The sequence below is a fragment of the Quercus robur genome, chromosome 5 (genome assembly GCF_932294415.1).
Source record: "Quercus robur chromosome 5, dhQueRobu3.1, whole genome shotgun sequence".
Taxonomy (NCBI): Eukaryota; Viridiplantae; Streptophyta; class Magnoliopsida; order Fagales; family Fagaceae; genus Quercus; species Quercus robur.
Genome location: NC_065538.1, coordinates 87,591,226 through 87,604,609, shown reverse-complemented (window position 1 = coordinate 87,604,609; position 13,384 = coordinate 87,591,226). Strand labels below are relative to the sequence as shown.

At 31.9% G+C, this 13,384-nt stretch overlaps 1 protein-coding gene across 1 annotated transcript; it reads left to right on the top strand.

Annotated features, from left to right (window-relative positions):
* The first annotated feature begins 2,886 nt into the window (after positions 1 to 2,886).
* Positions 2,887 to 5,086, top strand: LOC126728915 (protein FAR-RED ELONGATED HYPOCOTYL 3-like). Its single transcript, XM_050434666.1, has 3 exons — positions 2,887 to 3,026; positions 3,266 to 4,355; positions 4,967 to 5,086. The coding sequence occupies exons 1-3, from the start codon at positions 2,887 to 2,889 to the stop codon at positions 5,084 to 5,086; spliced, it is 1,350 nt and encodes a 449-aa protein (XP_050290623.1).
* The last annotated feature ends 8,298 nt before the right edge of the window (positions 5,087 to 13,384 follow it).

The following is a 13,384-nucleotide window of genomic DNA, read 5'->3' as shown; positions in this document are numbered from 1 at the left end:
TACGTATTCATTGATCAAATTAATGGGTCAGTTGTAATTTTCAATTTCTGATATACTAAAAACAAATCAATTGCAACCCAAGACAAATCATTGTTTTTACCTCAACCAAATCATGAAAAAAAATTAAAAAAAAAAAAAAAAAAAAAAACCACTATAAATAAGAACAACCCCAAAAAAAATCTAGATCTCAATTAGAGGATGAGGGTCTTGAGGGAAAAGAAAGGAGGAAGATGGGACGGGGGAGAAAGAGGGATGGGTCAGGAGAGTGAAAGAGAGAGGAGGAAGATAGAAGTGCCGAAACTACCTTCACCAACGAAGGGGCTTGTAGGCACGATGGTGGGGCTATGGGTTAGGGGTTGGTTCTGGGCTTTACCAGCAGTACCTCTCTCCTTCCTTTAGCTTGGGCTTGGCATGAGTGATGAGAGTGTGAGTGAGGCGAGGATTTTTGTGAGGAGTGGAAATGCTTTGAAGGTAATTTTAAAATGTAAAATGATTTACGAGTTAAGGGGGGGTATTTTGCGGTCAGCTGAATGTATTTTCAGTTTGGCCATAATTTCCTGAGTTGCCAAATATTATCAATGGTGGAAAATATTTTCCAAAGATCAATTACTACTAAATTAAACACAGCTTAAGAATCTTGTAGCTCACCTAATACCTTTTGAAGTTCCCAAAGAAGATGTCTATGTTTAAAATAGACCTTTATGTTTTTTGAAAATATTAATGAGGACTTTTATACTGCACATGATTTTTTCAATTAAAATATGTCTTATATATATATATATATATATATAAATCTAATACTACATGCCCATTTGGATCCAACTTAATTGGCATCTGTGTTTTTCAAGCGCTTTTTTTTTTTTTTTCAGTCGCAGTTGTTGACCAAGTCTTCTGTGAACAGTGCACCGGTGTACTGTTCACGAACCCACAAACTTCAATTTTCAGCCACTTTTTCATTAAAAATGGGTCTCATAGCACTATTCATACATTTAAAAATTATTTTGCTACAGTGTTTTCAGTTTTTAGTTTCAGCAAAATAAATTCTATCCAAACGGACCCTATATATAAAAGTAGAAGTTTTTTCCTGCAACTAAAGAGATGCTGCCATGTAAGAAAAAATACTACCTTAAAATTCTAACAAGTGTACATTTTAATTGTGAAAAGTTATACTGTACGACATAATCACACCCCTTAACCCATCACTTTAATGGATCCAGATCCTCTCCATTTCCCTTTGAAATGGAGAGTGTCCAGTTCACGGACTGGATCCTTTTGAAAACTATCAAGGGTAAAAAACGTGCCACATCAATTAAAATGTAAACACACTTAATTGTGGTTAAACACTTAAACTAGAGGGTTGTTTAACTCAACCAGACAAATTCTACTGGAAAACAAAGAGAAAACTTTTAGGAAGGAAAAGTGAAAACCAAACGTGCACATTCAAAGCTTCAAAGAACACGTTCAAAGGTTCAGAGAACAAGTTCAGAGCATATCTCTGTTTCTATATTGCCAAAACAGAGGTATACCTGTAAAACTTGTTTATGCTTATCTTATTTGATGTTTGATCATTTTTCTGCATTTATATTGTTGTCTTGGTGAGTTTATATTGCTGTTTTGGTGGCTGGATGCAAGTTAGAGTCTATCTGAATTTTTATTTTTCATTTTTTGAGATAAAGATTGAATCTTTATAATGGCTGGATGATTCTTGGAGTCCATCTCATTTTTCTGCATTTATATTGTTGTCTTGGTGAGTTTATACTGTTGTTTTGATGGCTGGATGCAAGTTAGAGTCTATCTGAACTTTTATTTTTAATTTTTTGAGATAAAGATTGAATCTTTATAATGGCTGGATGATTCTTGGAGTCTATCTCATTTTTTTGCATTTATATTGTTGTCTTGGTGAGTTTATATTGTTGTTTTGATGGTTGGATGCAAGTTAGAGTCTATCTAAAATTTTATTTTTAATTTTTGAGATAAAGATTGAATCTTTGTAATGGCTGGATGATTCTTGGGGTCCATCTCATTTTTCTACATTTATATTGTTGTCTTGGTGAGTTTATATTGTTGTTTTGATGGTTGGATGCAAGTTAGAGTCTATCTAAAAATTTATTTTTAATTTTTTGAGATAAAGATTGAATCTTTATAATGGCTGGATGATTCTTGGAGTATATTTTTTATTTTTTTGAGATAAAGATTGATTTTTTTTTTTTTTTTTTTTTTTTTGGAGATAAAGATTGAATCTATATTAGTATATGGCATATTTGATTGCCTGGTCTTTCCACACCAATGGTCCCTGTTCTGCCTGGTCTATTTCCCATTTGATTGCTGACATTCAAGACTTGGCTGTCTTTTGTTTCTTGCAAATTTAGTTGGATTAGTAGATGCTGTAACTCTATTGCTCATTCAGCAACCAAAATTTCCCTTGCTTCCAACAACTCTTTCATTTTTACTCTGGCTACTGCTCATAGGTGAAAGTTATAATAAATTTATGGTCAATTTTTTCTAGGGATAATGATGGGAATACATGTTCCTTCTAATGTGCCCATGGAATCTACCCCATTTAAAGGAATGGAGTTTGAAGTAGATGAGATTGCATATGATTTTTATAATGAATATGGCAGAAAGGCTAGTTTTAGTATTAGAAAAGAGTATGTAAATAAATGTAAAAAGATTGGCGTGGTTACTTCAAGGAGATTTGTGTGCATGAAGGAGGGGGTTTGAGGCAAAGACAAGAGAGATCAGAATATAAAAAATCCACGAGCAGAAACAAGATGTGGTTGTGAAGCACATTTGGTTATTGTACTTAATCAAGATAGTAAAAAATATGTGGTTAATGAATTTATTTCTGAGCATAACCACTATCTCCACCTCCCATTAGCTATACACATGATGCCATCACAACGGAAAGTGGTTGCAACTCATGCTATTGAAATTGATTTGGCACATGAATTAGGATTAAGTTTAAAGCAATCTTATGAGCTTCTTAGTAAGCAAGTTGGTGGATATGATAATCTTGGTTTTACCGAGTAAGATCATAAAAACTATTTACACACTAAGCGACAGAGAGACATGGAGCATGGGGAAGCTGCTAGCTTGGGAAGATATTTCAGTTGTCAACTTAAGGAAAATCCTTCATATTATTTCACTACTCAATCGGACTATGAAGAGTTGATTACTAATATCTTTTGGGCCAATGCAAGAATGATCATTGACTATAGCCACTTCGGTGATGTAATAACTTTTGAACGTTTGATTCAATGTATAGTAAAAATAGAGATGCAAGGCCACTTGGAGTATTTTTGGGTCTCAATCACCATAGAGAAACTATTGTATTTGGAGGTGCACTTTTATATGATGAAACGATTGAATCTTTTGTATATTTATTTGAGACATTCTTAGAAGCAATGTCTGAAAAGAAGCCAATCACCATTTTCATAGATCAAGATGCAGCAATGTCAACTGCAATAAAAGTAGTCATGCCTAAGACATATCATGCATTGTGTAGTTGGTATATGTGGCAAAATGCTGAGAGACACTTGGGTTATTTACTCAAAAATGAGTCTCAATTTAATGATCATTTCTTAGCATGTATCTATGAGTATGATGGTGAAGATGAGTTTCTTACAATTTGGAATGAAATGCTGGATAAGCATGATGTTTGTGAAAATAAATGGCTAATTGATCTATTTAAATTAAAAGAAAAATGGGCCCAAACATATGTTAAGAGAACTTTCACTGCAGGAATGAAGACAACCCAGCTTAGTGAGAGTTTCAATGCTGACTTGAAGGATTGCTTGTTTACTAATCTCAATATAGTAGAGTTTTTCACTCATTTTGAAATAGTTGTCAATCAAAAACGGGACAAGAAGTTAGAAGCAGAATACAACTCTAGACATAAATTTCCAAGATTGAAGCTCAAAAGCTCTCCTATGCTTAACCAAGTAGCAACAGTGTACATGCCTATGTTGTTTAATTTATTTCAGATAGAAGTTGAAGAGGTAATGGCACTTTCCATCCTAGAACGCAATGTGAGTCAAACACATAGTTATGTGGTTGGAGTTTTCAATCAATATGGAATATCTGAAGTCATGTGGAATCCATTAGATGAGACTCTATCTTGTAGTTGTAGAAAGTTTGAGTCATTTGGTATTTTATGTAGGCATGGTTTGAAAGTTCTTGATGTATTGGATATCAAGTTGATTCCTAATAGATATATCATGAAAAGGTGGAGAAGAGATGCAAAAGATGGAAGTGGAAAAAATTGCATAACACATAACATTAAGTTGGATACTCGACTGGAATATGTAGATTGGTATCGAGATTTATGTCCAAAATATATTCAATTGGTGAATAAGGCATGTGAAACTAAAGAAGGCCATAATATTCTAAGCTTAGCAATTGTAGATTTGAAAGAAAAAAAAAAAACTTTGTGACCTTAGGAATTGCAAAGCTAATGTAGAAGAAGACATCATTAGGTCTTCCACCGATTTTGCAGACAAAGAAAATCAATTATGTGATTCGATTACGATTGTACCAAAAGGGATAAAGAAAAGGGAGATTTATCGTAATAAAAAGCATAGGACAAAATCATGGATAGAAAAGATGTCGAAACCAAAGGAAGGCACATCAAAGAAGCAAACAAAGAAAAGAAAAGTGCAGGAGGTAATCTTCTAAATTATCCTTATTTTCACCATTCTATTTTATTTTTACACATTAATATAGTATACTATTATTGTTGCTAAACAAGTACAATTTTTACAGGAAATATATGCACATGACATCATGGCACAAAAGAAAACTGAGGATATCTCTTCTAGAAATATTACTAGTTTTACACAACTTTTAATGATAAAGATATTTACAATTATATATTTTACTTTGATATTAATAATAGTTTAGATGCATGATTTGACAATTTTAATGCTAAGCTTGTGATATGTGTAATGTGTAATTGGTTTTTTTGTAGTCGGCTTCTACAAGTTCTGCATCACATCAGGGAGGCTCATTAGCAAGTGTTGCAATAGCATCACATTTCGAGAGTATATCAAGTGTTATAGGCTCCAACGACAAAATTGATGGTGCATGAGGTCTCTTGACTCAAGGAAGTGTTGCAAGTGGAGGTCACTTGACCCAAGAAAGCTAGTGTTACAAGTGGATAGAATGAGATGGTTCATAAAGTCAAGCCATTTTTCTAATTTAGGATCATACTTTATAATCTATGACACATGTTGAGCTTAAGTGCTCTTGTTTTGTAATTTTCCTAGTTTAGGACTGGAGTTTTGATGGTCCAAAACTTGTTTTGTAATTTCCTTTTGTTACCAAAGAGCATATCTTTGTTTATATCTTGCCAAAACAAAGGTACAAGTTGTGACCAAGTGTTCTAGTTTTGTAATTTTCTTACCAAGCATAATTACTGTTTCTGCAGAATAGGTTCGGTATTGCACATTCTGTAGCAGATTGTCTTGTTTTGTTTTAAAGGTTTTGGATGTATTGTTTGTGTTTCTGCAGAAGTTGTTGTTTTCTGCATAATTGTTATGCTATTAGGAGTGGATCAGTTATCCTCTTTGTTGTAGATAGTGTTCAGTTTTTGTGAAAAGTTGGTAGATCTCTATGCTTGCTAGGTGTTCTATATTCTATATTAATGTAATTGCTGCTGCCACATGCTAAGATAGTTTTGATTAGATGAAAATTGCCAAATCCCTCTATTTTTATTAGTCCTTTGAATATTTCCATATACTGTGTGAATATATACTCTGATGTAATTTCCTTTGGTTTGGGCAAAAAGCAATTAGAATTTATTTATTTATTTAATAATTCAGTATTTCATTGAACTAAGAACATAGTTTATGAAAACCCAAAACTAAGCTGGCCCTAAGGCTGGGAGCCAAGAAATTCAAACCAGCAAAACACAAGTGAACAATCTAAACAAACTTAAGTACCAGAACCAAGCTTGGCCCTCAAATCAAGTTACAAAATATACAAATTCATCTAAGTATGTATGTAGGAGCTTACTTCCTTAAATTGGGGATTTATTGCTAGAAAGTGAGGATTTATTTTGGTTAGTATAGATTTTTAAAATTCATTTTAATTTGTTTATATACTGAAGTTCATTCGAAGCTCATTATAAATGTGATTTTGGGTATCCTTGTTTACCTGCCTAGTTGCATAAATCTATTGTAGATTGGGATATAAGTTTCTTGGTAATTGTAACTTTTTTTTTTTTTGAGGAACTGGTAATTGTACCTTTATGTTTACAAACCATGCTATAGAGCAAAATTGACTAAGGCTGTGTGAAACATGATAGCTTTTGTGTGTTTTTATTAGGAGTCCTACAAATTTTGATGAGCACTATATAAAATATTACTCAGCATTTTTAAAGTTGATAAGACTCAATTTCTCTAGATTCTTGTAAATGTCAATTTGTCTTCCTCTTACCCTTTGTGGAAATTTCATCATCACAGGCAGCTGTTATTGTAATCGATTTTACAAATTCCAAGATTTTGAGGATGTTGCCAATTGATCCAACAAAAAAGAAAACTTGTACTTGTCACATTTGTGATGGAGATTTGGTTATAGTCTATGAGATGCATGATAACATGAAGGCTGTTAAAGCATGTCAAGCCTCAGTACTCCGGAACCAACTTTCTGCAAAAGTTGTTGTTTTCTACATAATTGTTATGCTATTAGGAGTGGATCAGTTTCCCACTTTCTTTTACATTGCGCAACTAATCTAAGTGCTTAGGTTGCACCCCTATGAGTTACTTGGCATTACAATCAAAATTCAATCCAACAGAGTAGACAATAAGAGAATTTAATAAAAAAAATAAACAAATTTTATTAAAACTAGTTGCGAACCCGCATGTTGCACGTGATAATTATTTTTATGGTGGTTTTATTAATTTTTTTTTTACAATTTAAACTAATCTAATAATGAGTAATGTATTTCGTAATTATATTTTTATTTATTATAGGAACAATCATAAATGCAATATAGGAACAATCCAAAACACCAAAAAAACGTAAACTAAAAAAAAAAATTAATAAAACTTAACAATGATTAATTGAACCAATATTAGGATAAAATTTTGTTTTTGATAATCTATTAAGGTTATTTTCTTTGTAGAAATTATAATTTCGGCCGCCCAAAATATATTATCAAATAAACAATTATTAGCAAAATCTAAGAATTAAATTTCTATACATGCATTGTTATAAAATAATAATAATAAAAATAAAATTGCAAAAGTTAAAATTTGTCACCAATCCAATTATTTTCATTTGGCAAACATTTGCTTTTCTTTAAATAGATGGCATTACAGAGTACTTCTAATACAACTTGTGGGGGCCGGTTAGTCACTAAAATTATTAAAGTCAAGTTAATTGGGCCTGTGGCCCATCTGAGGATGCAAATCTGTCCAAGGAGGCCCATATCAGGTTGAAGGGGTAACCAAACGAAAGGAAGAGTGAATATCATGAAAGGTGAGTTCAGTATTCGTCCGAGGACAAAATCCTTCTCGGCAATATGAGTCCGAGGACGATTAGAACGCCACCTTGTTACAAACGTACTTCAGAGCTACGTCACTACTAAAGGTGGGATAAGGGACCAAGGGTAAGAAAGAGAAGACAAACAAATATCTATAACAACAGCTACCTCCGCATTAATTGCCTCTCAACCAACTCTCTGGCCATATTAATGTGGAAGTGATGCCTGAACAGTGATGAAGCAGCCTTACAGCTGCTAGTAGGAGGTTCCATAAGGTGTTAGATGGAACAGAAAGAGATCCCCTGAACCCAACCTACACGTGTGTGGTGAAGATGATATGAAGAGGGCAGTAATAACATGAAAGGAAAACATGCCAAAAAAAAAGGGATCGGAACATAAAAAAGACACAAAGAACATTCAGAAAAAAAACTTAGAAACAAAAGAACTGTACTTGTTTCAAAGAAAAACTAATTGTTATATCGATGCTAATCCATCTATAAACGTGAGGTTGAATCGTTTTACTTTTAAGAGTTAACCTAGTTCTTAAACACCCACGCTCTACAAATTTTATTGTTTGGGCCTTTAACGTACGAACCCAATACCAATTTGGGACCGTTACAAATTGAATCCTTACACAACTATTAAGAGTACTTTGTCCACCATAAAGGATTAGAAAATAAACAAAAATTAGTAAAGTCTTATAGTTTAACATTTAAATTGAGCACTATAAAAAATCATGCTATGTAATAGAATAAATACCAAATTATCCAAATCATGCTATGTAATAGAATAATATTATATTTTTATATGCTATATTTAATTCTTTAGAATGCAATAGGATAACATTTAACAATCAAAGAGAACAATAAAAAAAAAAAAAAAAACAACAACAACAACAATTTAAAAAACAAAACTAAATTGCATTAACCCAAAATAGAATTTTAAAGAATATAAAAAATTATCAACCTAAAGTAGAGATGCAAGAAAAATAAAAAAATCCACCAAAAAATTTAGAGAGAGAGAGAGAGAGGGGGAGAGAGAGAGAGGGGACATTTTTTTTGTGAAGGAAAACTATGCATAAAATAGAAGAGATAGTGACAAATTTATAGTAAGAGGGTGTGAATAAGAAGAGACAAAAATAAAGGAAGATGAAGAGAAAGAGGAAGAATGATATTAATATAGAGGGTAGTGGGGAGATGAAAAAGTAAGGGAGGGAGAAAGATTGAAGTAGTGAGAGATGAAATGGTAAGGGAGAGAGAAAGGTTGGAGAAGTGTAAATATTAAAAAAATAAATGTTAAAAACAATTATAAGAAAATTGGAAAAAAAAAAAACAATAAACAAAAAAAAAAAAACAAAAAACAAAACAAAACAAAGCGTTGAAGCCTTTCAAGCTTTAGGTTTTTTTTTTTTTTTTTTTTTTTTTTTTTTTTTTAGCTGAAAAGGCTCACACAAAACCCTAAAGTTGAACTGAAAAGGCTTTGGGTTGGGCTTGATTGTGGAACTAAATAAATAAGAGGTGGGTTTGATTAATTATACAGATTTATTATAGGGTGATAGTGGAAGTAAATAAATAAGTAGTGGGTTGGATTTATTATAGGGTGATAGTGGAAGTAAATAAATAAGTAGTGGGCTACATTTATAGGGCTAAAAATTATAAAAACCATTTTAAAATTATAGGAAAAATTATATTTTAAAAAATAAAAGGAAAAAAAATGACGTGGCAGCTGATGTGGCGCAACGTGAGAGTAGCAGCATTAAACGCTATGCTTTAGCTTTTAGTAATATATATTATAGGGCGATAGTGAAAGTAAATAAATAAGTAGTGGGCTACATTTATACGGCAGAAAATTATAAAAACCATTTTAAAATTATAGGACAAATTATATTTAAAAAAAAAGAATGACGTGGCAGCTGTTGTGGCGCAACGTGAGAGCAGCAGCATTAAACATTACGCTTCAGCTTTTAGTAATATATAGATGTACACTTGGATCATATAACAAGAATTCTATTGAAATAAACACTTTGATTATATGATTATAATAACATGAAACTTCTACAATTGGTGTGCTTATTGCTTGACTATACATTTCACTGCTTGCTTCTTGATTATACATTCCATCCGAAGTCTACAATTTTCAATCTTAGCTTGATCACTTCGACTTGCCTTGTGTTAAACAACTTGCCCCATCTCTTGGTATGAATGTATGATGCTTCTTTGTTATGTAAGTTCTTTTGGTATTAAAGCTTTGGGATGTATCATAGCTCCAAAGGCCCTTCCAAATTACTGATGATTAGGATCAATGAAACCTACAAGCAATATTAACAAATAAATGGCTACTACAAGAACCAGTCTACAAAAAGCCAATATTAACCAAATCAATGAAACCAATAACAAAATCTGTCCAAAAAATTATGCAAACTTTCCAAATGGATAAGCAAAAGGCCAATACAAGAACCAATCTACAAAAAGAGAGGCACAAAAAACAGTCAAAAAATTCAATTATTCTTCCTATAAGAGCTTTAAAGTTCAAATACCAACCACAAAAGGGTTCTCAATAGTTCAGATTTTTGAAAATCGAAAATTCATCTGCCTCATCCTAAAAGCTAGTGTATATCAGTAGCTAGCAGCCAGTAAACAAAAATCTAGCCATAGGCTGAATGTTTTCTTTTATAGTTCATCATCAAAATACAATTATGTGCATTCCATTCCTACAAAGGACAATTTACACACACCCAATTATGCAATCAGTGGCATGACAGGGAAAACAAAGAGACATTCACAATAGATTCCCTAAAACCTTTCATAATAAAGTGAACAATTAAAAATAAAATCAAAATCCATGCAAAAGTACAAACATTTACATAACAATGAGACCAAAAAAAATACCTACAAACCAAAAAAATGGAACCAAACATTCTAATAACCACAGCATAAAACACACACATAGAGATAATAAATATATATATATATATATATATATTTATTTATAGATTAAGAGAGACCCCAATAAAAATTTTAAGCATATAAACTAATCCCAATTCAAAAGAAAATCAAAAACCCCAAGAAAGCACTATCACAAAGCAAAACAAAGCAACAAAAGGCATAAAAACATAGATAGATTAGTTGATATTTTTTCTGGTGGATGAAGTTGGAGAAAATCTTCTGCTTATAGTGTTTGGGTAAAAGCTTGGAGCATAAAAGCTTGATCAAATCGTAGCCTTGGTACAGGTGGTAGTGGTGGCATCGTGACGATGAGGCCAGGGAGAAAGTCAAACCTTGGAGAAGAGAGAGAGAAAAAGAGTTTGAAATATTCAAATGGGTTTGGTGAGAGAGAAACCGTTGAGTTAACTATGGTTTGAATCCGGATACTAGAGGTTTACATTTTAATTGATGTGGCACGTTTTGATCCTTAATAGTTTTCAAAATGATACTGTCTGTGAATTGGACACTCTCCATTTCAAAGGGAAATGGAGAGGATTCAGATCCCACTTTAATCTTGTTGTTTAATAACAAAACTATATATCCGAAAGGCTTAAAAAAAAAAAAAAAAAAAAAAAAACCGTTTGCCCTTTCTCCTATCACTAAACCTCCGTTCAATATGATAAGAAAAAAACTCCATTCAAAAAATCATTCCAGAGCACATATTTATAACAAAGTAGTGCGTCTCTAAGTCTATCACTTCTTCGCAGCAAATAAAATCCATACTATCCTCTAATGAGCAGATATGTTGACCGATTTCATCGCTGATATAGTAAGTATTGGGCTTTGTGGAGCCTAGTTTTGTTTGACCCGGTTCGACGACCCGAATAATATTGCGTGGTTTTTAATGGGAGATTTATTGAGGCTTAGTCCATGGAGCGGAGGCTTGGGCCTTCCATGGGATAAGACTGGTGCAAAATCTACTGCAGAAGTGCATTCAACCTTGGGATTTCAATAAGAATGAAAATGCTAGTGGAAGTCCTTAATTCTATTTCATCCTTAGATAGCTGAGCAATGGTTTGTGTGGAACAGGTATCCACTTGACAATACAACCGATTGGCCAAGATACTATTCCAATTCCAATGCACACACCCCATTGCCCCCAGTTCAACCCTTCTGTATCTGCGAACTTCTTCAAAAATTCCAAAATAAGAGGGGAAAAAAAATTCCCTCCTATTTCGGCAATGCCATTGCCACAACTCCATCCCACTTTTTTTTTTTTTTTTTTTTTTTTTTTTAAAGAAATGATATGTGAACACAATTTTTACAACAAATTTTAAGTGATAGGTTGTTATTGTTGGATTAAAAAAGTAATCTTAGTGTTAAATTCAAATTTGAACTAATAATATAACTAATCACCTGTGATTTGTTGTGAAAATGTTGTAAAAATATTGTGAACGTGGCACTTTTTTTTTTAAATTTCTCCCCAGATTTCGGCAACCACTATTTTTTTTCCCCTCCCATTTTCGGCAATGGTATTGCCACAATTGCCACAAAATTTTTTTTTCTTCCCCTATTTCGGCAAGGTAATTGCCACAATTGGTTTCTTTTTTTAGCACACTTGGGCAGCTGGTTCGGGCAGCAGGAATTTCGATAATCACATTACCGAAATTCAAAATTTTCTCTCTCCCACTTTATCTCTTTCTCTCTCATACTTTTGTTGAATTTCGGCAACACCGTTGCCGAAATTCACTCTCTTTTCTCATTTCCCTAAATAAGTTGGAACAGTGCTTATAACGCAAATAAACTCCGAATTTAGCAATATTCAGCCAAATGACTCCTTCTTCTGCTTGATGGTGATAGTGTGATTGATCTGAAGGAAAAGAAGTGGAAGAAGTAGAGGCAAAACTAAACTGACGGAGTTTAATGATTTTTTTTTTCTTAAATTTCTATGTTAGTATTTGTTTAAATCATTACAAAGTGGACGGGTTATAATGTTTGGGCCTTTTTTTAAATATTTACTAATTGCTTGATTTTGCACATTGCTTTCTATTATTGAATAAGATTTTAGATTCTATACTTCCGATTTATATATAATAAGTTATCATTAGAATAAGGAAATTATTATAAAAATGTCTTCTAAATAACTTCAAAGTCAAAATATAGTACAAGGAATGCAATCTAAATTTGAACTTGATTTAATGTTAACCATTTCTTGAGGCACCATTTAATTAGAGAGTCAATCATTTTAGGACACAATAGATAATTTTGTAAGAGAACTAAAGAATGAATACTCCATCAAAAAATAGAGATAGCACAAACCTCTTTTGAATGTTCTCCATTCAGTTAAATTATATTATCCTACTACTAGAATTTCAATGTATTTTATAGATAGCAATACCTACAAGTAAGAAAAATGAGTGGCTGTACAACTTGAACTGAACAAATTTTAATGTATTTTATTTATTGAATTGTAATGTTAAGTTATTGTCTTCCAATACGTAAAATGGTCCCACGCATTGTGCAGGTTAAATGCTAGTACAATATAATTTTAGAGTATGGCGTCATTTCCGTATATATGATGGTTCTTTATCATCAAGCCAAAACATCAATGAAATTTAATATTCTTCTATAGTACTATTAGATGAATAATATTAAACCCATATTTTTCTACAACAACTAGAAGATAATAACAACAGTAATAATTATGTTTATGAGATATACAGATAAACAAAAATTTATATGCAAATTTAAAAAAAAAAAAAAAAAAAAAAAAAAAAAAAAAAAAAACTTCAATAATATAATTAAAATTGAACAATGAAGTAGATAATAATAATAATAATAATAAAAGAATACCATGTAAGACTAAGGTTTTAGTACAGAAAAACTATAATATTCTATTATTATTTAAATAAATTGTTATTTTTTTAGAAGAATTATTTTAATAAATTATGGTACCTTTTTTTTTTCTTTAATTTTT